Here is a 23,600-nt window from a genome sequence, read left to right on the forward strand (position 1 = left end):
CCAGTATTATGATATCGTATGGCTAAACTATACCTAGAGCAAAAACCTATGAAATATTACCTTTGTTAGGCAACCTCTTGCTTTCAAAGTACAAGTACAAATCTGCCCAATTTGTAACTACAGTAGTTTAATAAGGCAATTATGCATTGCATAATCTCTTATGGCAGATTTCACCATAGCTTTTATTAAAAAAAAAAAAAAAAAAAAAAAAAAAAAAGTAGTGGGAAGACTTCAGTCTAACAATTTCTGAAATATTTGTGCAAGACATGTCTGTAAAACAGCCTCAACATAGTTTGTCCACAAAGGATAAGAAAAGAAGACATGACTATTGCATACTTTAAAACTATTAATTGAAAATTACAAAGAGTTTACTAACTTTGACTGTTTGTTCAGTTAACCGACTCTGCAGTATCTTCAGTCCCTCATCTTTTTTGATGTTTTGTTTTTTCATTTCCTGTTTAAGCATTTTTTTCCAAAACAACAACAAAAAAAGGTAAATATACTGGCAGTAATAACAGTATAGCTACTAAGAATTCATACTAGGAATCAAGGCAAAAAATTGATCATTGTACATATACATATACAGCTTGCATACTGTATTTGTGTATATCATACTTCGAAGAGAATTTGGTTCCTAAGAAGTGTCCCTTCATATTCTGCATCAAAAGGAATTATTAAAAGGAACATGGATTGCCATAGTAGAACATTCTTGTTTTTCCATCTAGCGCAGAATAAATGCAGTAGTTCTTTATCCAGATCTCTTTTCCGTAATTAAAGCAAGAAGCCCAAGGGGCAAACCAGAGGTATAAACAGACTGGTGAGATGGTAAACAACAAGGAGTCATGAAAGTTCACACACTTTAGAGTAGTATGGGGAGTAGTATGGAGTAGTAGATTCAGTCAATGAGTCAAACGAAAATTAAGAAGGAAGCAAAGACATTATCTTTCATTTTCTCTACTTTTACCACGTGTCCATGGATGTACTTTTCATGATTAGCCACTTGCTTGATTTGTATTCAAAGAAAGTCAAAAGCCAACCTTACCTCTCTGCTCTCTATCAGTAGCTCATCCAATGATTCAATGTGATGCTGTTTATGTATAACATCTTGTTGCAAAACAGATACTGTTTTTTCTTGTTGTACAAGTTGTTGATGTTTCTTGTCTAGCTGTGTCTGAAGCTGTCCATAAGTAGTTAATGGTTTACTACTTTAACAAGCTTTTTCAGAGAACTTATACATCTAAATATGTAATTCAATTTTATTCACCCACCACTAAGAATGAAAAGTAAATAGATTTCTGCCATCGACAGTATTGCATAGTATTAAATATAACAAGAAATCCCAATTCCTTGTTAGTTTAAAGCAATAGGAGAAACAAGAGAATAAGAATATAATTGCCTGTTGTCAGCCAAGGCACTAGGACACTCATACATTCTTTACTAAAAGGTAACAAGTTTCTTTAACAGCTAGAAATAGCCAAGGTTGTATTTCTAGTGACATGAAGCAACTGAATTCCTCTACAAAGAATGAAAAATCCCACTGACGGTTCTTCCTGAATACAGGTGCTCATAAGGTTGGCAGAGGTTCAGCAAGCAAGAGTACTCTTAGAAGCTACAATTCTACTTTTTCTTTTTGTACTAGGTGTCTATACAAAGAGCCACAGTATTCTTAAGCCTGCAATTGAGCAGTTAAATTGAGCAGAAAAGATATTTGTGTCTCAGACAGAAGTCATGAGATTGTGTAGCATTAGACAGACAATTAACTAAAAATCAGAAAACGTAGGAAGAAGATAATATACATTTTTAATTGTGTCTGTCTCCGAACTACTGAAAAAAATGAAGAAATTGACATAGGAAATAAGTTACCACATCTATCATGCATACATACTAGCACACAAAGAAGGTCTTACTAGTTCTATCTGTTTCTCCATCTCTCTGTGCTGCTCAAGATGAACCAATTTCGCTTTTTCAAAAGCAGAAGTTATTTGCTCATGTTCTTCACTGACAGTTGTTTCCAACTCATGAATGCGGCTATTTTTTCCCTGGAAAATGGCAACAGCAGGAAGAACTTAAAAATAGTTAGCTCTGATATTAGTTATTATTCGATGATCAAGTTCCCAGATTTTACAAACACCACAGAAAATGCTAAAGGTATACAAAATATGTCTCCTCTGAAAGGATGTCACACCTATAATAAAGGTGTAGCATGCCACTGCAGCCACTGTACAGAGATGGGGTGTCTGCTAAGGTCAACCAACTGCCAGTCAGTGGAGGAAGGAACATCTGATAGGAAGAAAAAAATGGTCAGGTGCAATCTCTTAAAATACATGTTTCCACTGAAAAGAAACACAGATTCTTTTCTTTGCTCACAACTTTTGACCCCTCCCCAAAAACAGGAAGATTTATATAACATCAAAACTGAAAGATACGGTGCTCCAAGTTTTAGATCACCTTCTTCAAAAGTTAACATCTAGAAGACATTTTTATTCACAGGTCTACATTCAAGGAATTTTATTAAGCAGGTATGGAAAAGAAATTTAGAGAACAAACCCAATGCTGTTTTGTTTTTTTTTTTAATAGTATGGATGAAATGATGATCTCACCAAAACAAATGGTACTGAAGTTCATTTTAATAGGGCTAGATTTTCGTTGTGTTTTTCCATTTTTCCACATCAAAAGGAAACAGTATCATGTCCATTAACAACTTATCATGCTCAAAAGCAAGGAAAAAAACATGTTTTATTTAAAGTTTGGTTTTCTTTCTTCTTTTCAAACTATGTCATCTAAAAACCATGCAGATTGCCTAGCAGACCTGGAAGTCTATCCACATGGAATAATAACGCTTTAATTTAAACTTTGATCTTCATTTATGTCATTGTATACAGACGTTGTTTCTCACCATGAACGTCTTACCATAAGTTCCTGTTCCAATTCTGCATTTCTTGCTGCAGCAGCAGAATAAGCAACAGCCTTTTCTTCCAATTGTTTCTCAAGTGCAGAAAGTTGAGAAGATTTCTTCACTATCTGGAATTAAATATGTAGAAAAAAAAAACACAGAGGTGAAGACAACCATTTCTGGTTTATTCAAGTATATTCTATGCTTTCTTATTGCCAATTCTGTTGTAGCTACTTGTATTCATTAATAATTTTTATGAATTATGTATTTATTTTTGTAAGCTCTATTAATCTTTTTTTATCACAGAGAAGAATTCAGGACAATTTACCTCTAAAGCATCCTATCTGTGATAATTTAGTGCCATACACTGTAATTAGTTACCACAAATTTATAATACTTATTTTCATTATTAGGAAATGTCACAATATATCACAAAATATCACAAAAAAATCAAATTATGCTGGAACTAATGCATTAGCACCAGAATGTAAATATTAACATTTATTCAGAGAAGAGCTAGCTGAAGGTTGGTTTCTTTCCTGATGTTAATCTCTGGCAACTGTATTGCAATTTAATGAGGAAAAATTCTTAGATGTTGAAAGAACAGTTACCTTCTTAATATTCCACATTAATTCAGCCATTCCAAAGCAACAAGACCATGCACATTTTCCACATAACAAATCAAGCTAGCCCACTAAGAACATCAGTTTTAAAACTAAGTATTTCTGACAAAGACAAATTGAGGCTTCTATCTTAAAGTTTTCCCACATACTCAAAAGTTTATTTCCAATTTCTCTCTAAATATGCCAAAATTTCAAATTAGGATGACAACTGCAGTTTTTCTATAATGATTGTCTGATGACTGAACTAAGCAAAATGTGATACATTTTTTTCAGTGCTGTTAGTAACTTACTTACTTCTTGCTCTAAACTATTAGTTTTTGAAGCCTTTTCCAAAAGCTCTTCCAGTATGATTTGACACTGACTGGCGCTCTGAGCCATGTTGGTCTTCAAAACAGAATTTTCATCATCTATTTTTGTCAGTTTAATACGTAATTCTTCTATCTCTTTCTTGAATCTTTGCCTCTCCTTTTCAAATTGTTTGCTGATACGTTCCAACAGTTGACACTTCCTCTCTCAAAGTAGAAAACATAATTTGAGATTATTTTTATAAGAGAACATACAAAGCAACACTCACACAGGTAATCATACAGTCCAAAGAGAAGAAGCAATTTAATGACAGCATATTAAGCCAACATAGACGAGACTGTTTAATTTTTCTCTGTAACTTGATTATTGTTAGCTGCAACTCACAAGAAAACAAAAAGGAACACCACCATCCCCCTCCCCACACACACGTCATTATGTGGGTGCTCTGAAGTCATTTCACGGAGCAATCCTAACAGTGATTGCAGAGGCCATTGCAGAAATTCTGTAACAATGGGACACAAACAAAAGAATCAAAAAAAAAAAAATGCAGGTACTAACTAGCATAACCTGCAAAAAGAAAAAAAAAATGTGGTTCTATTTCAACACAACTTGTAGCTCAAGTAACAAGTAACTCAACTAGCTATAAAAAGAATATTGGGGCCTAGAGAACGTGACAGTTTCCAGAACTCCTAAGTGACAAATGCTCCCTATTCAACACAAGCACATCTGTTAGCTAAGAGATGTATTATACAGACCCACTAAAACCAATTTGAACCCCACCAAACAAAAACAAAAACAAAAACACTTCCTCTGTTCTCTGAATTAATCACACAAAACCGTGCAGCTATTTTGCAAGCTTACCTCCTTGAACTCTAATAAATTTGACAGGCTCTGCTTCCAGGCCACATAACCCGCTTTTTTCTTGTCCTTCATTTTCATCCAAAAGATGTTCAATATTACAGACAGTTAAGTCGGCATGAGGCTTTTGAATTTCTGCTTCCTTCGTTTCCAGTTCAATGCTATTAGAAAGAAAGATATAATTAATGTTATTTGTACAGGCTAGTTCTAGTACCACCTAAATATCTGCCTCTTGTTGTAATTCAATAACCTGGAAGTTATACCTTAGGTCTGCAATCAGAGGTTTACGTAATTCACAAGATTCAGAGACAGCCTCTTTTGTAGATGAACAGGATACCTGATGTTTCAAGTGGTGCCATTTGAACTAAAAGGAAAAACAAAATCAACGCGAAATTGACTTTTTATTGCCTAACAGTATGACTAATTCATATATAATACTATCATATAATTTTAAGACGTGCCAGGATTTTAAAAGTTTGGGTAACTTGATCTTTAAAATTATTCTCCTATGTGCTTGCAGAGCACTGCAGGTTCATCTCACGTTGGAGGAAATTATAGACATTAAGGCCCTCGGTCCTTTATATATCTCTGTACAGGCACAGAACCACAAGTGTTTTTACCAAGAAAAATTAGATACACGGACATACTATCATAAATTCTACTTTTTGTACTTTCCACATCATACTTCCTTTCAGATTTCAGCAATTGCATTTAATACCATTTTTTTCACCCTCAGGTGAGAGGGCTTCTGAATATTCCATTGAATTACCAGAGTAATCCCTCATTTTTCCAGAAAATTAAAATACATTTTCCAAATAAGACCATGAAACAACTTTTGAGGACCATCCAAATAAATGTCTATGGATACAACAGCCTGAAGCATCACATTTTATACAAAACTACTACATTCTCGCGGGCAGGAGTCACTTTGGCCACACAGAAACAATACTTTTGATTTTGTTTTCTTTACAGCTATTCACATTTATATTTCAAAAATAAGGAGATCTGATGCAATCTGTACTCCTGACCTTGCATGTTTCTCTCTATTCCTTTCTGGCTTCCCAAGCAGTCCCTTTACAGTAACCCCCATCAGTTCACAACTTTTTTTTTGTTTGTTTTGTTTTTTAAACAACACTGCCAAGCACATTCAGTTTAGTCATAAACTTGACTAGTGCAAGATTTGGGCTCACAAGCCAGGGTTCATTGTGGTAAAACAAAAGTTAATTTGCAGTCAGGGAAGGTGTCCCTTCTCTTTCCAAGAAAAAAAGAAGTTCCTAAAACATCTCTCCTGTTCTAATTTCTCCATTGTCAAGGTTATCTCAGCTTATCTCTTTGTGGCTGTGTGCCACAATGTGTCTGCCATCTGGGAAATGTCATGCTGTTCAGCTGAGAAGAATCTCAACATCACATAACACAATATTGTATTTTGGAGAATACACCTTCAGCTGAAGAATAAATACATAGGACAGAGGGAAAGAAAATGTAATTTTACATGCTTGCCAATTAATCAACTCCAAAGCATCTATTCATTGTTCTTGAATCAGAAGAAAAAAGTAAAATATTTAAACAAAGATAACATTTCTCCATGCATCTTGGAAACAATATTACACTCAGATTATATCTCAATAACTTCACAGAATTTCTATGCAACATCAGTTAGAATTATTTAAGGCGCGAAACACAAACTAGAACGATGCATCAGTTACTGTACCTCTTCAGATGTACTTAAAGACAACTGGGAAATAATGGTTTCTAGCACATTGAGTTCTTCCCTTGAATCCTTAATTTCTTGATGGCATAATTTCAAGCGGTTACGTTGCTGTGCAGTAAGCGCTTTCAGCTTTGTGTTTTCACTAATGAGAGCATTTTTCTCCTTAAGTATTGTTTCTTTTTCATTAAGTTCACTTTTAAGCTCAAGAATCTTCTGATTAGACCGACTCAGCGCTGATACCATTTCAGTGTTCTTTGCTTCTAGAGTCTTAATTTCCCCTTTTGTGCTATGATTCTCTTTCCTTAATTGCCTAAAAAAAAGTACATCTGTTCAAAAGGGATAGCTCAATACAAAGATATAGATTAGGATTTTCTTTATTAGAAGTACCAGAAGAACACAACATAACCACATTGCTTTAGTAATTTCTTCCCTTTCAAAATCTAGAAATGAGCACCACACAAAGGACAAAAAGTTCTCACTGTTTTTATTATGCTTTCACTCTTTGTAAGAACCACAGCACAAACTGCTGTCAGCAAACTAGAGAATAAACTATCTTTCTTTTTCAAGCAATGTCACAGTAGTCATTGATAGGAAATATATCAAGGTAACTTTAACTGTGCTGAAGCCAAGGAAATTTAAGAAAGGGATAAAATAACTGTATAACTGTATCTAAGACAGGGGATGAAGGTAACACACTAAGACTGAGATAATCTAGTACTCTGTTACAAGCAAACGCGAGGAGTACTATTTCTTCTCTATCTTCATATCCAAATGTACAGTGAGATAGCATTTTTAGCCCATCATAAATTACGCACTTTTTTTAAGTTACCTGTTGGTTTAGCAAACTGAATTAGCTCAAAGGTCTTGATGAGTGCCAAAATCAGCACAATTTAACAGGAAAAAAAAGGCAGCCTAGAGGAAAGGTCCTCATCAGCAACAGAAAGCTATTCAACAGGCTCAAGCTGGCATAAGAGTGCTCACACCATGTGCTATTGGCAAAATGGCTTAAAGAACAATTGTTAAGACAGGAATGAGTGTGGATAGCGTGTGCAAAAGGGATACCCAAAACTGCCTGAGGAAGTGTTTGTCTAAACCTAATAATGCTAAAAAGGGTATAACAACTTACTACATCTAAACTAATTAGAGAATTATCAAAAAATTTGGTAACAAAGATGGATTCTGCTTGAAAAGAAACACATAGGAAGCACAAAAATTCCTAACAGTGAGAAAGGAGCTTGGAGTGGAAAAAACAGCAGTCAAACCTGGCTGGACACCAACAGAAGCTGCAGCCAGCATTAAAGCCTCCCTTCAGACTTGAGTGCAACCTCCCCATTGGACGCTGAGAAAAGCCTTCATTCTAGCTAGGGACTGACAAGACAGTGTGCAACAAGTAAGCACTCACACCTCACAGTGCAGGTGAACTCTTAGGGTGCTTTTTCATCAGCATGTGTATTAGCAGACTGTAGGCAGCAGAACAGGTATACTACAAAAAAAAGAACAGAACACCCACACCTCCCACAGAAACTGTGGGCAAGCAGGGCAACCCATGCTCCCAGAAAGCTGTAGAAGTGTTGTTTGTAACTGTGAATGTATGGCAGCATGTGGGATTTGCTACAGAAGAGCATTTAAAAATCTGAAGATGTATGCATATAATAAGCAACGTGTTTTTTAACGTGTCTAGTATTAGGATAAATATCAACAATACAACAGGGAAACCTTAAGCGTTCACTGATTCTGGTCCTGATCTGGTTTGAACTGTGCAAATCGAGAAGCAGTTTCCCAGTGACAGTTGAACATGAAATTTCTTCCCAAATAACTCATAGTAAAATAACTACAGGATTTTTTAAAAGCCTGTGTTACCTTAATTGCTCTTCTAGGATGCTGAGATCCTTCCTGTAGCTGATACAATTTTCATTTAACTTCTCTTTTTCTTCTTCACAATTAGTTATATGTTTTTCCAAGGCTTCTTTTTCAGCTTGAACCTTAAAAAGTAAGTTTTCATTACTGTGTAGCAATAGTCTAGTTTTGAAGGTATAGTGTTTTGTTTTTTTTTGTTATTGTATTTTAAGAAAAATACTATAAACATTATGCTGTTTGTTCTCTCCACTCACCCCCCATGTTAAGCATATAGAGAATTCTGTTATGAGTAAAATGAGAATAGCAGAAAACATTCCCCCACCTCCCCCCACCCCATCATTTGGGAAAACGTAACGTCATTTTGGTTTAATATTTTAGGGCACGTTTGAGGTTGGCAATCTCTTTCCAAAAGGAAAGAAATCAAATCAAATCAAAATTCCCCATAAGAGACAACAGTCTGAAGCCTGTATAATTTCTCCTTCTGAAAGGCAGGAAACATTTTGACCATAAGAACTGTGGGATATGAATTCATTTTTATCTCAGCTGTTCTCTAGCATGCATTTCATTGGACAGATTATAAAGATGGAGTCAAAACAATTCTTTGAAAAGGATTGTAAACCTTTAAAAATAAGATTCCCAGCTGCAGGCAAGAGACAAGAAATAGCAGCATTGTTAGGATACCCCAGGGACTTCAGGGATGAGTAAGAACCACACTGTACAAAGTTTTAAACTGTATAAACTGGCGTTATCACCACCGACAGTTTCTTATCACATCCCACCTCTCTTAAGACTTAGTCACGAACAAGCAGAAACAACTGATCCACCAGTGAACCCATAGCTGTTTGCTGCCTGGTATACTAAAAGAAGGAAAGTACTAAAAGAGTGGCAAAAACAAGTAAAGAAAATAAACCCACTTTTTCTAATTTTTCAATTATTTTCTCATTATACTTTTTGAAAACTCTTGTCAGCTCCTCAGCATTCAACAAAGCGTCATTTCTTTGCTGTTCTGTTCTGCAAAGCAGCATACAAATTAAAAAAGAGAGAATTTCAGTGATTTGTTAACTCCTTCATCCAGTTATAGGAAACAGAACAAACAACCAAATTAACTTCAGGTAATTTCTTTTCTCCTTCAAAATTCCCAAGCCCCTAGATTAAAAAAAAAAAAAGTCACAAGGCATGAATACATTTTAAATGTGATTTTTGCATGTTAAGTAAAATTCCAATAATACTATGAACCTAAAAATAAGCATTTTTGATGCTCTTCAAAAAGCATTTGCTATTTAAATAATTCTCCTGCCCCCTTGCCAGGTCTGATAGGAACTGATCAAAGGATAAATTATTTTGGGAATACTAGAGAGATAACATCAATAAGTGAAGGAAACAGACTGGAGTGGTATCAGGTAAACAAGCATTCAAAGAAGCACCCCCCACTGCCAACTGTTTCACTATTTTCCTGCTCTCATAGTGCCCTTCTCAATTGTACCATACATACAGATAAAATTAAAGATAACACAAAAAACAGCCTGATCTAGTGAAAGGTGTCCCTGCCCATAGCAGGAGGGTTGGAACTGGGTGATCTTTAAGGTTCCTTCCAACCCAAACCATTTTATGATTCTCTCAGATAAGTTGCATTTCTATTGCTTTCTCCACACGTACCCCCAAAACACAGCACTGTGTACTGGTAACTAGTTCTGTTCATCACAATATCATACACTTGAAACACAAAAAGCATATGATGTAGATTCTTGCAAGACAGAATCAAAAATAATCCAGGAAAAATACATTCTGGACAAATTTCAGCACTAAAGAACATTTATTGTGAAGGGAAAAAACACATAATAAACTGGATAAGCAGCTAAATTACATTTTAGTGTAATGGATCAGCCTGCAACTACCAGCAAGCTTCAAAACAAAAAAAAGCTTACTTAAAACAGCCTTTACAGAAAGGCCAATTTCCCCTTTTCTTTTTTAAAGTAGTATTGATAAAGCATAGAAATAATTTCATTCCATAAAGTAAACATCTGCCAAAAGGAATAAACACTTAAGCATTATTATTTTATATTTATTTTATTAAAACCACTTAGTCACCTTTTTCCTTGCTTGCTTTGTTCAATTAATTCCATTTTCAAATTTTTATAGTCCTTTTTATATCTGTGCAACATGCTTTCTCTTTCCATTAATGTTTTTTGGCTTTGCTCTAGTTTATCTTCTGTATCTCTGACAAATAAACAAAGAGTGATTTAAAAACAGGAGTTTTTTTTTCATAAAGAAACCTTTAAAAAAAATGAGGAAGGCAAGGAGTGGAAACTTTTCTGCACATGCTGTTTGAGAAGAGCTAGTCAAACATATCGCAACTCTCAAAAACAGGTTTGGGACAACCCACGGCTTCCAGATGGACCATAAGACTCCCCAGCATTATGTCTGGAGTGATGTTCAAACACATCAGTAGGCATCAGGTGTCACAGCTGCTAAGGACCTAGATGTCTGGGGTTGTGTCACCTGAACACAGGAATCACTATTTTTCTAGAAATATGTGACTGGCCAGCACATATACATGGTAAACAACACTAAGGTAAGGTAAGTATTCTTACTCGTTTTGTGAAAATGGACTTTTGAGGCATTATTTTAATATTATACAGCATGAGGTTTTAAGATAAGCTGACAACCAGGTGTGTCTTCCTGACATCCTCTGGACATTGATTACATTAGTTTTATTTGGTCATTTGTATTGATTAATATAGTCATAAAGAAAGAATCCTTTGTGCTACGTGGTACACAGTCACATTTGAAAATACTACGTGGTACACAGTCACATTTGAAAATACTGCTTTTCAATTGTTTATTATAGAAGTTGTACAGTCATGTGGCATACAATCATTCTATTCAGTTATACATGTAAGTGCATTCATGTTCAGTATAGATTATAAACTGGTTTCTTTTCCCTTTACTATGTTTTTCCCTTTCTTGATGTGCATTCTCCACATAGGATGTATGCACAAAATAGAACACCTCCCTCCTCATATACATTGCCCTAAAAATGAAAGCTTCAAGCCCTAGATTACACGACCCACAATGAAACAGTATTTATGTGATCCTAAAAAAACAGATGCAACTAGAAAGCAGACCATAATAGTATTACAAACTACGTTACCTTAAAATTTTATCTTGAGCTGAAATTTCTGCTTCGAGATTTACAATCCGTTCTTCTAACTTAGAAATGCTGACTAAACGTGTACCTAAAGTTGATTCAAGATAAAAAATCTGAAATACAAACATATTTAAGGCTTCGTTAGTGCTTATGTATATACCTTTAGATGAGATGCTTGCAAACTATCTGCCTACTGAATGACACAGTGCTCTTCACTTTGCTGTAGAAGATGCTTGTTCATAACACAAACTGACCTCCAGCTTTCTGCTCTTTTAATTCCAGTTCCCAAGCACCATTCCAGCTTGGTATGCTGTCTAGCAGAGAGTGATTTCTTTACATGTTGATCTTGTCTCTGTCTTTTTCCCCAAAGGTTTATGTTCCTCTACTTGTTCTTTCTAGGCCAGACAGACAACTATTTTGCTTATCTACTCATTTGCACTGCCTTGGAAATAGCAATTGTCAAACAAAAAGATTTAAGCATAGCTACATTTTATCAGTGTTACATATAAACAAAGAATAACAATTGCCCTAAAAAGTATATATACAAAGCATGTATTAAAACAGTAATAATTAACTACAATAACTCCTTCTAATTCATCTTTACTTTTTCAAAATAGCAATACAATTCAAACCCAAAATGTTATTTTTCGTTTCCTAGACAAATGGCTACTGTGCATTACTACTCACATTAATATTGCTCAGAAAAATATAGTCACACAAATGTACAGTGCTAAATACATCACTGAACTATTCTCTTATATAATTTATTCTTCTATCTCTTTATTAGCAAACTAAGATTTATGAAGTGAAGAGCAGAAAAGGCTTCCCCCCCTTGATTTATCACCTTGTATAACAATTTGTCATTTCAACTTACTTGCATTCTATGACTTATTGGCTTTAAGATTAAATTTTGGAACATAAATAGATCAAATTAATAGATGTTCTGTTCATGGAGAAAGAGATTCCAAACTATTCTGTTCCAAAATTATCACTGAATTGTACTAAACAGTAATGTGACTATTAAAAAATTGTATAGAATGTATGTATAAGAACAAACTCTAAATATTGAAGTTGAAAAAAAAAATCAGAAGTCATGGTCCCTCGTGCTTTTGTTTGTTCTTGAAAGCAAATACATTTAAAGATACATACTTTTGTTTTTAACTGCATCAATTCCAAGTTCATTGCTTCAGCTTTATTCTTGGGGTAGTGGTTCTGAGAAGCCACAGATGCATTTTGCTCATGAAGATCATTCAGCTTCTCCCTAAGACGTTCATTTTCTTCCACAGATTTATCATAAGTTATAGGTGTCAATTCAGACTAGACATAAAAAATATATATATATTTATCTCTACATATATGTGCATATTGCAGGAATATATGCTCCATTGGAATATCTGCTGAACAAATATACGTATATCATATTATGTTTAAAGAGTGCTCTGTGATACAGCTACCTGAGGATAAAGTGTATGGAAGTTCTAAGAGCAAGAAAATCTCATAATCATAGAACGTAAAACAAACAAAAGCAGTAAAAAACTTATCAAGTGCAATATTTACTTCAGATTTTCTTTGAAAATCCTGGCGAGATGTTCTACCAGCAATCTTCTTGCAGTTGGAAGAGCACTGATAGTTGCAATTAGGCTGAACAAGGTCCTCCAGGGTGAGGTTTGCAGTTTCATCAAAGCAGTTGTCAGAATGTTCACTTGTACTAGTGGCAAGAGGGAGAGTAAGAAGTTGTTACCCCACTTTTCTTTATTATTTTCAAGTTGCTCATAAAGAGTACTCAAGAGCAAAGCACTAAAGTAACTACTTGCAGTAATCCGCTACACTCAGTAAAACATATTTACACTACAAGTGACAGACCACTCTCATTCCCAAACACACTCGTACCTGGAAAGCTCTTCCCCTAGACTTTGTAGACTTTTTTCAGTTCTCCTCAGCTGATCTCGTAACGACTGCACATTTGCAGCCAGCTCTTCATCAGCACTTTCAGAACGAGTCCACGCAGCACGCTCCATTGGCACCACATTTGGCTAAGATATTAAAACACCATTAAACGTATGTGAATGCTACTTGAAAAGATGTTTTCTAGTTTTAAAGATAATTAAATTTAAAAAATAAAAAAAATATATTTCTAAATGTAAACGCACATTTCACACGTCACCTCCTCCTACGTTCACTAGATAAACATCACTCTGTACAAACGCAACGTTTAACTTATAGCCCTATTAAAGAAAAAATGCCCTGTATCTACTCAGGAAGTAGGAGAAGAAGCTTCGTGAATTCCTGCTGAGGAAACCTGCGGACGAGCTGCTGCGGGCAGCGCGGTAACGGCCAGGCGTGACAGGAGGAGCCCGGGCACTGCCCCGCCGCCGCTGACCAACGGCTGGGAGAGACCCGTGCCCGCTGCAGCTCGCCGCCTGCCGCGGCGATTCTCGAAAAGCAGTTCCGATCTCCTCTATAAAGGGCTGCGCGCAGCTCCTCAGGTAAGGAAAGCGTACCCGCGGGCGGCAAGAGACTCCCCAGAGGACGTCCGTCCGCGTGTCCGTCCGTCCGCGTGTCCGTCCGACCGCCTGCGCGCTCCCCTCAGCCGCTTCGAGCCGCGCGGGCCGTTAGCACCCGCCCCCCGCAGGGCGCACGCGCCGCGCTCTTCCCCCTCCTCTCCTCTCCTCTCCCCCCCCGCCCCTCGCCGCCGGGAGCCCCCACGGCGCCTGCGTCAGCGCCGCCGCCCGGGAGCGGGCGGCGCGGTGCATTGTGGGCGGGCGGGGGTGCCGGCAGCCGCCATGGGGCCGCGGGCGGTGCTGCTGGTGCTGGCGGCGGGATGCGCCGCGCTGGGCGCCGCCGAGTTCAGCCCGTCCCTGGACAGCGACTTCACCTTCACGCTCCCCGCCGGCCGCAGGGAGTGCTTCTACCAGCCCATGCGCAAGGACGCCTCGCTGGAGCTCGAGTACCAGGTCGGGGGCGGCGGGACGGGGTGGCGCGGCACGGGGACAGCGGGGGACGAGGCTTTGGGGCTGTGCCGGGTCTCCCAGCTGCCGTCCTCTAAAACAGGGGAAAGAAGTAGGAATTGGGCTTCTGCGCCCGTGTGTAGCGGCAGCCTGAAAGCGTGAGCGGAACTGCTGCACAGCGCCCGCCCTGCTCGTGCTGAACGCCTTCGTGTCCGTGAGGAGAGGTGTCCAAAAGCAGCCTGATGTAACTGGGCTCCTCTGCCCCCTGCTTTCAGAATGGGGCAGCATCTGCCCCCTGCTCCTTGTTTTCCTCTTTCCCAATTAAAATGCAAAGCTGATAACCCCGCTTGTTTTCTAATTATTTTTGTTCCAAGCAGAACTGAAAAAGAATCAAAAACTGAGGTGTTCAAGCTTTTTTCACGGTCTTGTCTAACCAAAACGAGCTTAAAATAAAAGTCTACTTTAAAGCGTCAATGCAAAATAATCATAGCAGACCTTTAATGTTTATTACAGAGAAAACAGATGTATTTAACGGGAAACTTATTTCTACTCAAGCATAAATTTCTTCTGCTACTATTAAAAGTAGTGATTCGTCTTTCTAATTGAAATACTACCCTGAATTTCTAATGGCCAAAGCCTAGGGTCTTTAAGGTGGAGAGGCAAGCTGTTCCCCGGTGACATAATGCAGTAAATGCTATGCTGATAGGAAGCCTTCTTCCCATATGTTTAGGTTGTATTATAGTCCTAAAGGTGTATCACTATGTATGTTTTTCCTTCTCTCAAATGTTAGTGATTCATTTTCCCAGCCTTTTCATCTTTTTGGTAAGTCTCCAGCATCACTTCCAGTTGGTGTAAACTTTGCCCTCCATTTCATCAGGACCGCTGTGCTCAAACAGCTCACTGGAAAGCAAAGATGGAGCTGAGTAACGTCATAAAAATAATGCCACTCTGCACCCATAGCCCCCCGCGCAGTCACTACCTCGCTACAGAAAAGTCTCCAATGCAATGGATGTGGTCACCCAACTGTAGCCATGTCATAGTTAAAGCAGCACAGCTTTGTAATACTGTATACGTTTACTATGAGCCTAGAAACTAAATGCCTTCCATCCCTTCTACTTTGGGGAAATGAGAATGCCCCAGGAGAGCTTAGACCTTAAATCTGCATTAAAAGGTGAGAAGTTCTGTGGCACACCTTTAATTGGTGTAACAAGTCCAGTCCTGCCTTCTATGCTGTTAATTCACCCAACAAGGAGATCAGAGGGATGATGCTGCATCGATTGTGTTCTTACGCAAATATATACGGGTATACACATAACCTGTGTTGAGAAATTTCTTTGCAACCAGAGGACGAATACTGGTATTTGTTCATCAATGATGCGTCATAGAAATGCCAGGTTTAGCTGTCTGCTGGTACTGCAAGGCTGCCTAACCCTGTTTCGTGATGAAATTGTATGTGTTCTTAAAAACATTATGGAAATGTTCAATATAAGCCCAGGCTTGCATAATTAGATCATACTTAGTTTAAGATTTGAAATGGTTAAAATGCTCTTGGGTTGAACCAGTTTCTAATCTGTTTCAAATTAACTTGGTATGAACTCAGACAGGTTCAGATTTCAGTTCTTTTCTGTGTTCCCCTACCTAAAAGTGTTACCTTCATCAAAGTAACCACAAATTGCACTGGTTGGAGGATTTTTGTTTGTTTCACAGGTTCTAGATGGAGCAGGATTAGATGTCGATTTTCATCTACTCTCCCCAAAAGGTGAAACTTTAGTTTTTGATGAAAGAAAATCAGATGGAGTTCATACGTAAGTTTAAAATCTTTGAAGTGTTACATAAAGCATTTTTCTGATTTCTTTAGCAAATACATCTAAAATGAAGGCTGAATACTTTTTTATTATTTTTTAGTATTATAAAAGACTTTGTATTAGGACAGTTTGAGAATACCAGCTATATGTTTATAAACATCTCTTTTCATATGCATCTTGCCATGAAGTGAAGTATACTTTTATTTTAATAGTAACAGCTAATGGTCAGTGAACAAAAATAATTAGGGTGGAGTTGAAAAAAGCCTCTACATATAATACTAAAAGATCTTTTTAGGCATATAAACATCAAAACTCAAAAGGACCCTCCTCCTCCAGTCCTTTTATCAAGATATGTATTAATCACTGGTGTTTTACTGTAGCGTACAAGAATTCTACTCATAATATAGCTTTTTCTTTATCATTAACAATGATTCAAAATTCAAATTAAATTAAACTAAGTTGTTATCTTCATGATTTTGGTCAGCGGAATGGTTTTGCTATGACTAACCAATCTGTAATCTATTCTTACTTTTATATAAAAAGCTTATTCATTTTTTTCCTAAATGCATGTTTGTCTTTCTTAAAGAAGAAAGCTCACTTACAGAACTTGCTCTTTGAGAACCATCACAGAAAGTGTAGCTAATTTAATGATGCGCTTATATACACAGGGTGGAAACAGAAGATGGGGATTATATGTTCTGCTTTGACAACACATTCAGTACCATTTCTGAAAAGGTGATTTTCTTTGAACTGATCCTGGACAATATGGGAGAAGAAGGTCAAGATCAAGAGGACTGGAAGAAGTATGTTACAGGCACAGATCTTCTAGATATGAAACTGGAAGACATTCTGGTTAGTACTTGATACTTAATACTTCTGAATGTAAGAATATTTGGAAAAAATATTTACTGCCATTCAGTCTTGGTCTGTCATGTCATTCTGGAAACTCTTCCAGTCCCATATTTTTTTTTTTTCTACTGATACATGAAGCCTAGCAGCATGAATCTCGCACTTCCACACAGAAACTTGAGAATATTTTTGGAATAGACCCCTAATCATCAAGAAAAAACTGTGTAGCCATTAAAGTAATTCCTTTTCCCATTCAGCTTCCTTTCTTCCTATTGCTAAAATTGGACATTTTTCCCTTGTAGCAATTAAATGAATATTTATACCATTAAAATATTACTTAATCCCAATGATGTTGTTAGAATCTGTATAGTTTTTTATCATATGTTTGAGAAGTACTGGTTAAGCCTCATGTTCCTATCTCTGCAGAAGTGGCTCAGCCAGCATGTGGGTTAATCCTTCTCTTCTTGTCTTCCCCATTTTATTTCCAACTTTCCACCTAATAAACAGACCAGGAAGTAACCTATACGGGGCTGCAGGTTCACCCCTGCTGATGTTCTGATGACATCTGGAAGAGCAATAGTGAACCATCATTAGGGTTGCTGAACATGGTGCTACTGCTGAAGTACATGGAGAGAAGTGGATGCTATATGTTACTGGTTTGGCGTGATACTGCACATTATGTCCCAAGGCCCTGAGCAACTGCAGGAACACTTGTCAGAGACCCCAAGCAAATATGAGACCTACTGTCATAGCTTCTTTTCTTCTATTTTTTTCATATTTAAAGCATGCTTAAGTCAATCTGGATCCAGTCTACAGTCACAACAGCCACCATTCAGATTTTCAGTTAAAATATGAATGGTAACGCTTGCTTAAACTGTACGCTGGCCCTGTTTGCTCTAGGGTGAAAACAGCTGCCCACTCAAAGCTTTTATTTCCTTTCATCACTAAATTATTTTTAGATTTCTCTAGAAGCAGAACATTATTTGGTGCTCCTGGAGCACTACTAGTGTTTGTTACAATGCAGAAAAAGTTTGTTTGCTGTTAACTATTTACATCAGATCTGTGTATCTACTAAAGACAAAAAAAAATAGCATCCACAAAGACTGAAGACTTGTAAAAAAATAAATAAAAATAAAAAAAATTGTATCCTATTCCTTGCAACAAGCAAAATGCAGACTTTTAAACATTAGAACAAAGTGTTAAAGATGACAGATTTTTTACATGTCTATGATATATTTTTTACTAGGTACAGTCAAACACTGAATCTGATAAGCCAGCCAGATCTTCTTTAAACCAGTAGTCAAACCAATTATAGAAAATAATTATTGTAGGGGAAATTGTGAAGAAAATCCCTCTTGCAATAATCACAAAAAAAAATAGGTGAATTTGAGTTACTTATGTAGATATAAATATGTCTTCCAGAAGGAAAAAAGGCAGGGCATGTCTTTATTTGAGGGCTTTACAGATCTTATATTTTTTGTCATGTTAGTACTAGTGTTTGATGTCATTGTTCCCTTAGTCAAGTCATGGCATTACTTGCAAGCTCAATGAGGACTTTAATAAATACTCAGTACTACTGTGAAAGCATAAAACAGAATATGAGAATATAACATTACTATACATTTTTTCTTCTACAGCTATAATCTTGATAGTAGGTTGCATTAAAAAGTACCTTAAGTTGATTATCTAGCAGAAAAAACTACATTTGTCTTCTAGTACATCACTTATTTTAAGACTAATCCATTAGAGGTAATTGCTTTTTACTTTTCCGAGTACCTGGAATCACACTGCCTCAAGATACAACTGAATATTAAAAATTCTTCTTAGGTTTGATTTCCCTCCCACATCCCTATCCTCCTGTGAAAAGGAAAGACAATCATTGTTCTATGATGATTCTATGATATTGCTATATAACCTTAATGCTACTTTAATTCAGCCTTTTTAGTGACATGTAACAGGCTAGAAAATTAATGAAAAACCTGTGAACAGGTATGCATTTTAAACTGAAGTTAACTGTCTACTTGGCAAGAACTTAAAAGTAGTAATACAGTTTCAGTATTTGTTGCAAGCTATTAAGTGTTATTTTTTCTCTTCTAAATATATTCTTTTCTTACTTGCTAGGAATCCATCAACAGTGTCAAAGCCAGATTAAGCAAAAGCGTCCAGATTCAGACCCTGCTCAGAGCATTTGAAGCTCGTGACCGAAATATACAAGAAAGCAACTTTGACAGAGTGAATTTTTGGTCCATGGTCAACTTGGGAGTAATGGTGGTGGTATCAGCTGTTCAGGTTTACATGCTGAAAAATCTTTTTGAAGACAAGAGAAAAAGTAGAACTTAATATTCAGTATGGCTATAACAGTGTAACAGGTGGCAGGGGAAGGAGGGCAAAAACTTCTACAGGAGAGAAAACATTTTTCAGATTCCTTTAAACTTGCAATAGACACATCAGATTTTCAATTCTTACGTGTTAGAGCTTTGTTTTTTATCATGAACAGAATATCTTGCCCACTGCTTTTCCATTTTTTGCAACTACTATTAACAAACATTTTTAATGCTTGTAGCATTTGTTAATGAACATTGATGACCAGCTTATGATCAAGCAGTGCAGCAGAATGCTTGGTGCATACGCAAAGTAATGTTCATACTGTTGTTTGTCTTTTTTTCAAATTCACAGAACTTAAACCCAGTGTTACAGTTACTATTTTATTTACTGGTGAACAGTGAGTGAATTTACATATGTGCCTAAACATTTATGGAATTGGGACCCACAGGATTAGTCTGGTGGTGTTGTTATTTATTTTCAAAATTACGTGTCTTAAGAAGTCCTTACCTTGTAGTGTACAGCATCATGGAGAAACACTGGGCTAACATTGTGAGAATAGAAAGAAATTTTTTATTTTAATATATAGATGACTAACATCAGCACTTTAAAAGAAAAAAAGCACTGTCTGTGAAATTGAGGTGATGTTGAACAGAACTGGAGAAAATAGATGCCATTCCTGTTCATAAATCTTGTTTCTGACAGCTGTACAACCCTATTTTTCTTTTTGGCTGTTACATAAGATTCAGGAAACAAGTGACTATAGGGTATACAGATCAAAGCACACACACTGAAGAATGGTTTGTGAAGGCTATGCAATAGTAACCTCATGTAATAGGTAGCTTCTGAAGAAGTTCTTTCGCATGTTATTCTTTCCCTTTTATAAGGGGGGGGTGTATCCTAGTATGTGAAAACATTATCTTAACGTTATTTTTGTAGTCTCAAAATCACCTTTACTTACCTATTTCTTTTATTAGTTTTTGTCTACTACATGTCTATGACTAATGCAGCAGTTAAGTGACTTACAGGCATCAAAAACCAAAGCTCTTCAACTAAACTTTCCCCTTTTGCTCACCCTAACAAGTCTTTTAGGTGGGTAAGTACACTCAGATCACATAAGCAGCATTTGTGTATCTAGCTATTTATATGAAAAGGCATGAATTAAGTGAACTTCAAAGTACAGGCTTCAAATTTTAGGATCAAATGAACATGCCCTATGACTCAACTAAGGCAAAGCCATCCTCAAATCACTAATGTGTCATTTCCAGATTAAATGGCTTTTAATGGTGTAGTAAGATTATGAAGTACTTCTGGTTAAAACCCCTATGAGAGTTTTGTGTTTTTCAATGTCACAAGTCACAGTAATTTCCTGTATGAATGTGTTAAACTATTTCATCACAAAAGTCTCTAAATGACAGCATATGTGTGAAAAGCAAAATTGCAACTTTGAGACTTTCTGTGAATGAAGTTGTTATATGGAAATAAGACAGGGTCACTATGTGAATGAAGAAATGCTGATACGGTCTTACTAGCAAGGGCTACAGTACACAGAAACAGTACTTCAACTTCAGACAGTGGGACCTAGCAATAGTATTTCTAAATAGTTTTTATAAGCAGAAGTATTATTCCTTACAAAACCTGTTATAGAGGACTGCAAAGTATGCTGAGCTACTTTTTCCTTCTGCAAATCCGTGGCTGAGATAAGATTGTTTATCTTCAGGTTCTGCATGTCTTTTTTCCACATTACGTCCTGAATGAGAAAGCTCACTCCTGTGATCAGAACATAGTCTAGGAAACATTGATTCTTTCTGCTGGAATGGCAAGTGATATTTTCCTGTTACTTCCCCAATACATCTCCCAGTACCAATATACTGCGTAGCTACATCCAGACATAAGCCGAAGCTCCCTGGAATTGGCTTCCAAATTTTTGATCCGGTCCCTTCAGGGCAAGCAAATCAAGATTCTTAGGTCTCAGTCCCTTTTGCTACAAGAAAGAGATTTCTCTTTGCTTCCATCACTCAAAATGTGATGCTACAAAACATCTGCAAAATGCTGGTGCAGCTCTGAAGCTGTGACCAAGATATCTACCTCTTATACCAAAGCTACTGGATTCTAGCTGTCAGCTTAGACCTCCAAGAGAAACTCTGCTGCCTTTTTCAAGGACACCTCAAGGAATTAGGTTTGCCAACAGTCCTGCTGTGCTTCTCTGACAAAGGTTATACTTTCACTAGCAAAACAACCACTCATCTTTTTTTGTCTAGTGTATTCGCTTAAGCTGCTCATGAAAGGAGACTTCTCTGGTAAGACAAAATTGAACTGCAGCAGTTTTTCACAGACAGAGACACAACAGTCTCTGGTAGAAGGAAAATAATGCAACAATTGTCAGTTCATCTGAAAAATTGTTTTGTGACTAAGCTTTTGCTGTATTTTCTCCCCATTCAAGGCTTGCTTTAGAAAACTAAACAGGGAAGAACTAACTGTGCTTTGATAGTGGCAGCTGGGATGCTTATCGTAGGTGAAGGATTTGGCATTTAAATGTGCCATTAAATAAAATTTTGTTTGGATTTTGAAGACTAGATTGCTTTTGATTGTATAAAATTTACAGACGACAATATCAATCTATAATTTTTTTCTTAATGGACTTTTTATTCAGAATTAAGTTCTAAGACTTGAAAACATTGAATAAAAATATGCAATACCCTGAGATTTTTAATAAAGTTTATTTCAATAAATTAAGTTTAAACCTGTCTTAAAAATATCCCTTATTGCACATGCAGTTTACTACACCAACCCAGAACTGAGTAGCCTCCATGCAAGCAATGGGGTTAGGAACAATTCTGGGAAGGACAGCAGGGGCTGTCTTGTGCAAAACTATAGTAGAGGTCAGTAATACTACTGAGAGCAGTAATGAATAAAATGTTTAACGGTAATTAGAGTTACTCCTTGGTATGGTGCTTCTGCAAACTACAAGGCAGCATTCACTTATTGCAGTAACTGAATTGCAGTATTACATTTATTCATCCAGATCCTGATTGCATTGTAAACGATGAATCCATGCCAAAAGAAATAACCACTGAACTTCTGTTATTTTTCCCTCATCCTGGGTATGAAAGAATGCAGAAATATTGTGACATTCCCAGCTAGAAATCCGTATTTAACAAGGCATTCTCTGTCTTCCAAAAGGAGCAACATAGCGTTCACCCCCTCTGGTGTGGAAGGCCTGCCTTAGCATTGTTTCTTCCACAAGAGAAGCTTTTCTCCATCTGCTAAAGTAATTCCTTAAAATTTAAGGCTATGTATATTTTAAAATTTCACCAGGACCTACCAATTCAAAATGTACTGTTATAATTTATGATAGAATAAACTAGTTCATTACTCAAGGTTTCTCTAAACTGAAAATTAGTAAATACCATAGGTAAGAAAATCTTGTGCAACAACGTATTTGAGAAAGATGAAGAACGTACCTTTCATTGATAGAAGTGATTTTAATCATGTGGTTGTTTTTTGCTGTTGTCAGTTTTATTTTTATTAACAGTGATAATTAGAATGATTACTGTCGTAAATTAAAAAAAAATGACAAAGATAGTCTTGGTGAAAGACTTTCAGTTAAAAGTAAAACCTTATATTTGTATGTCCTTGAGAAAAGTCATGAGGCATAATCTACTTCAAATAATGAAATGAACCAAGTCTTAAGAATTCACAAAGCAGTAAAATTACAGCAACCTTCTGGTAGAATGCATTTAAAGGGAGGCAAGCCAATTTTAAGTATTAGCATTACTAATGGAAAGTGACCAAGGCATGTCAAGGAAATACAAAAAAGTCTAACAACTTGCTTCCTCCACAGCAGTACTCTATCACAAAAACTCACTGCTCATATAGGAGGAATGCTAGTACAGAAGTGAATAAGCACCACATTCATAAATTACTGCACAGTGGATCAAAAGCTGTAGGCCTTGCCTTAGAGAATGGTTTTGTTTTCAAAACCAACAATTTACTTAAGGCAACTATTTTAACACAGGTGAAAATGTATAGTGAATGTTAATAGTAAACATACCTATACTGCTGAAGCTTCATCAGAAGCTTTTGAATTACAGCATCTTCTCTCATGCTATGAATTGCTATAGGTGAGGATAGCTAGTAAGACTTGAAAACCCAAGCAGCTCACAAGTCCCTTTCTTCCATTTCTGGAAACAAGATACCCTTCTTCACTGTCCATCTGCTACCTGCCAAATTGGAATACAGGTGTGTAAGGAAGAGAGAGTTGCCAAGAGAAAAGCTAT

At 36.7% G+C, this 23,600-nt stretch overlaps 2 protein-coding genes across 5 annotated transcripts in view; one reads left to right on the top strand and one right to left on the bottom strand.

The window, feature by feature from the left end:
* CCDC18 (coiled-coil domain containing 18) overlaps positions 1–13,993 on the bottom strand; it is a 28,531-nt gene extending 14,538 nt beyond the window's left edge. For 2 of the 4 annotated variants that reach the window (XM_032192527.1, XM_032192525.1), the window contains exons 1-16: positions 13,898–13,993; positions 13,287–13,429; positions 12,954–13,104; positions 12,546–12,713; positions 11,400–11,509; positions 10,337–10,465; positions 9,163–9,259; positions 8,252–8,373; positions 6,392–6,701; positions 4,944–5,044; positions 4,684–4,841; positions 3,811–4,028; positions 2,911–3,021; positions 1,908–2,039; positions 1,043–1,177; positions 377–454 (exon numbers count right to left, since the gene is read on the bottom strand). In XM_032192527.1, the coding sequence (XP_032048418.1) occupies positions 377–454; positions 1,043–1,177; positions 1,908–2,039; positions 2,911–3,021; positions 3,811–4,028; positions 4,684–4,841; positions 4,944–5,044; positions 6,392–6,701; positions 8,252–8,373; positions 9,163–9,259; positions 10,337–10,465; positions 11,400–11,509; positions 12,546–12,713; positions 12,954–13,104; positions 13,287–13,414 (2,148 nt within the window). In that variant the 5' untranslated portion in view covers positions 13,415–13,429; positions 13,898–13,993. The remainder of the gene's footprint in view (positions 1–376; positions 455–1,042; positions 1,178–1,907; positions 2,040–2,910; positions 3,022–3,810; positions 4,029–4,683; positions 4,842–4,943; positions 5,045–6,391; positions 6,702–8,251; positions 8,374–9,162; positions 9,260–10,336; positions 10,466–11,399; positions 11,510–12,545; positions 12,714–12,953; positions 13,105–13,286; positions 13,430–13,897) is intronic. The other 2 variants (XM_032192528.1, XM_032192526.1) reach the window with 1 other exon arrangement.
* A 163-nt stretch (positions 13,994–14,156) lies between these two features.
* TMED5 (transmembrane p24 trafficking protein 5) lies at positions 14,157–22,700 on the top strand. The gene is made up of 4 exons (XM_032192110.1): positions 14,157–14,350; positions 16,052–16,149; positions 16,818–17,001; positions 19,120–22,700. The coding sequence occupies exons 1-4, from the start codon at positions 14,180–14,182 to the stop codon at positions 19,336–19,338; spliced, it is 672 nt and encodes a 223-aa protein (XP_032048001.1). The 5' UTR covers positions 14,157–14,179; the 3' UTR covers positions 19,339–22,700.
* Positions 22,701–23,600: the final 900 nt, after the last annotated feature.

Source organism: Aythya fuligula, chromosome 8 (assembly GCF_009819795.1).
Source record: "Aythya fuligula isolate bAytFul2 chromosome 8, bAytFul2.pri, whole genome shotgun sequence".
Classification (NCBI taxonomy): Eukaryota; Metazoa; Chordata; class Aves; order Anseriformes; family Anatidae; genus Aythya; species Aythya fuligula.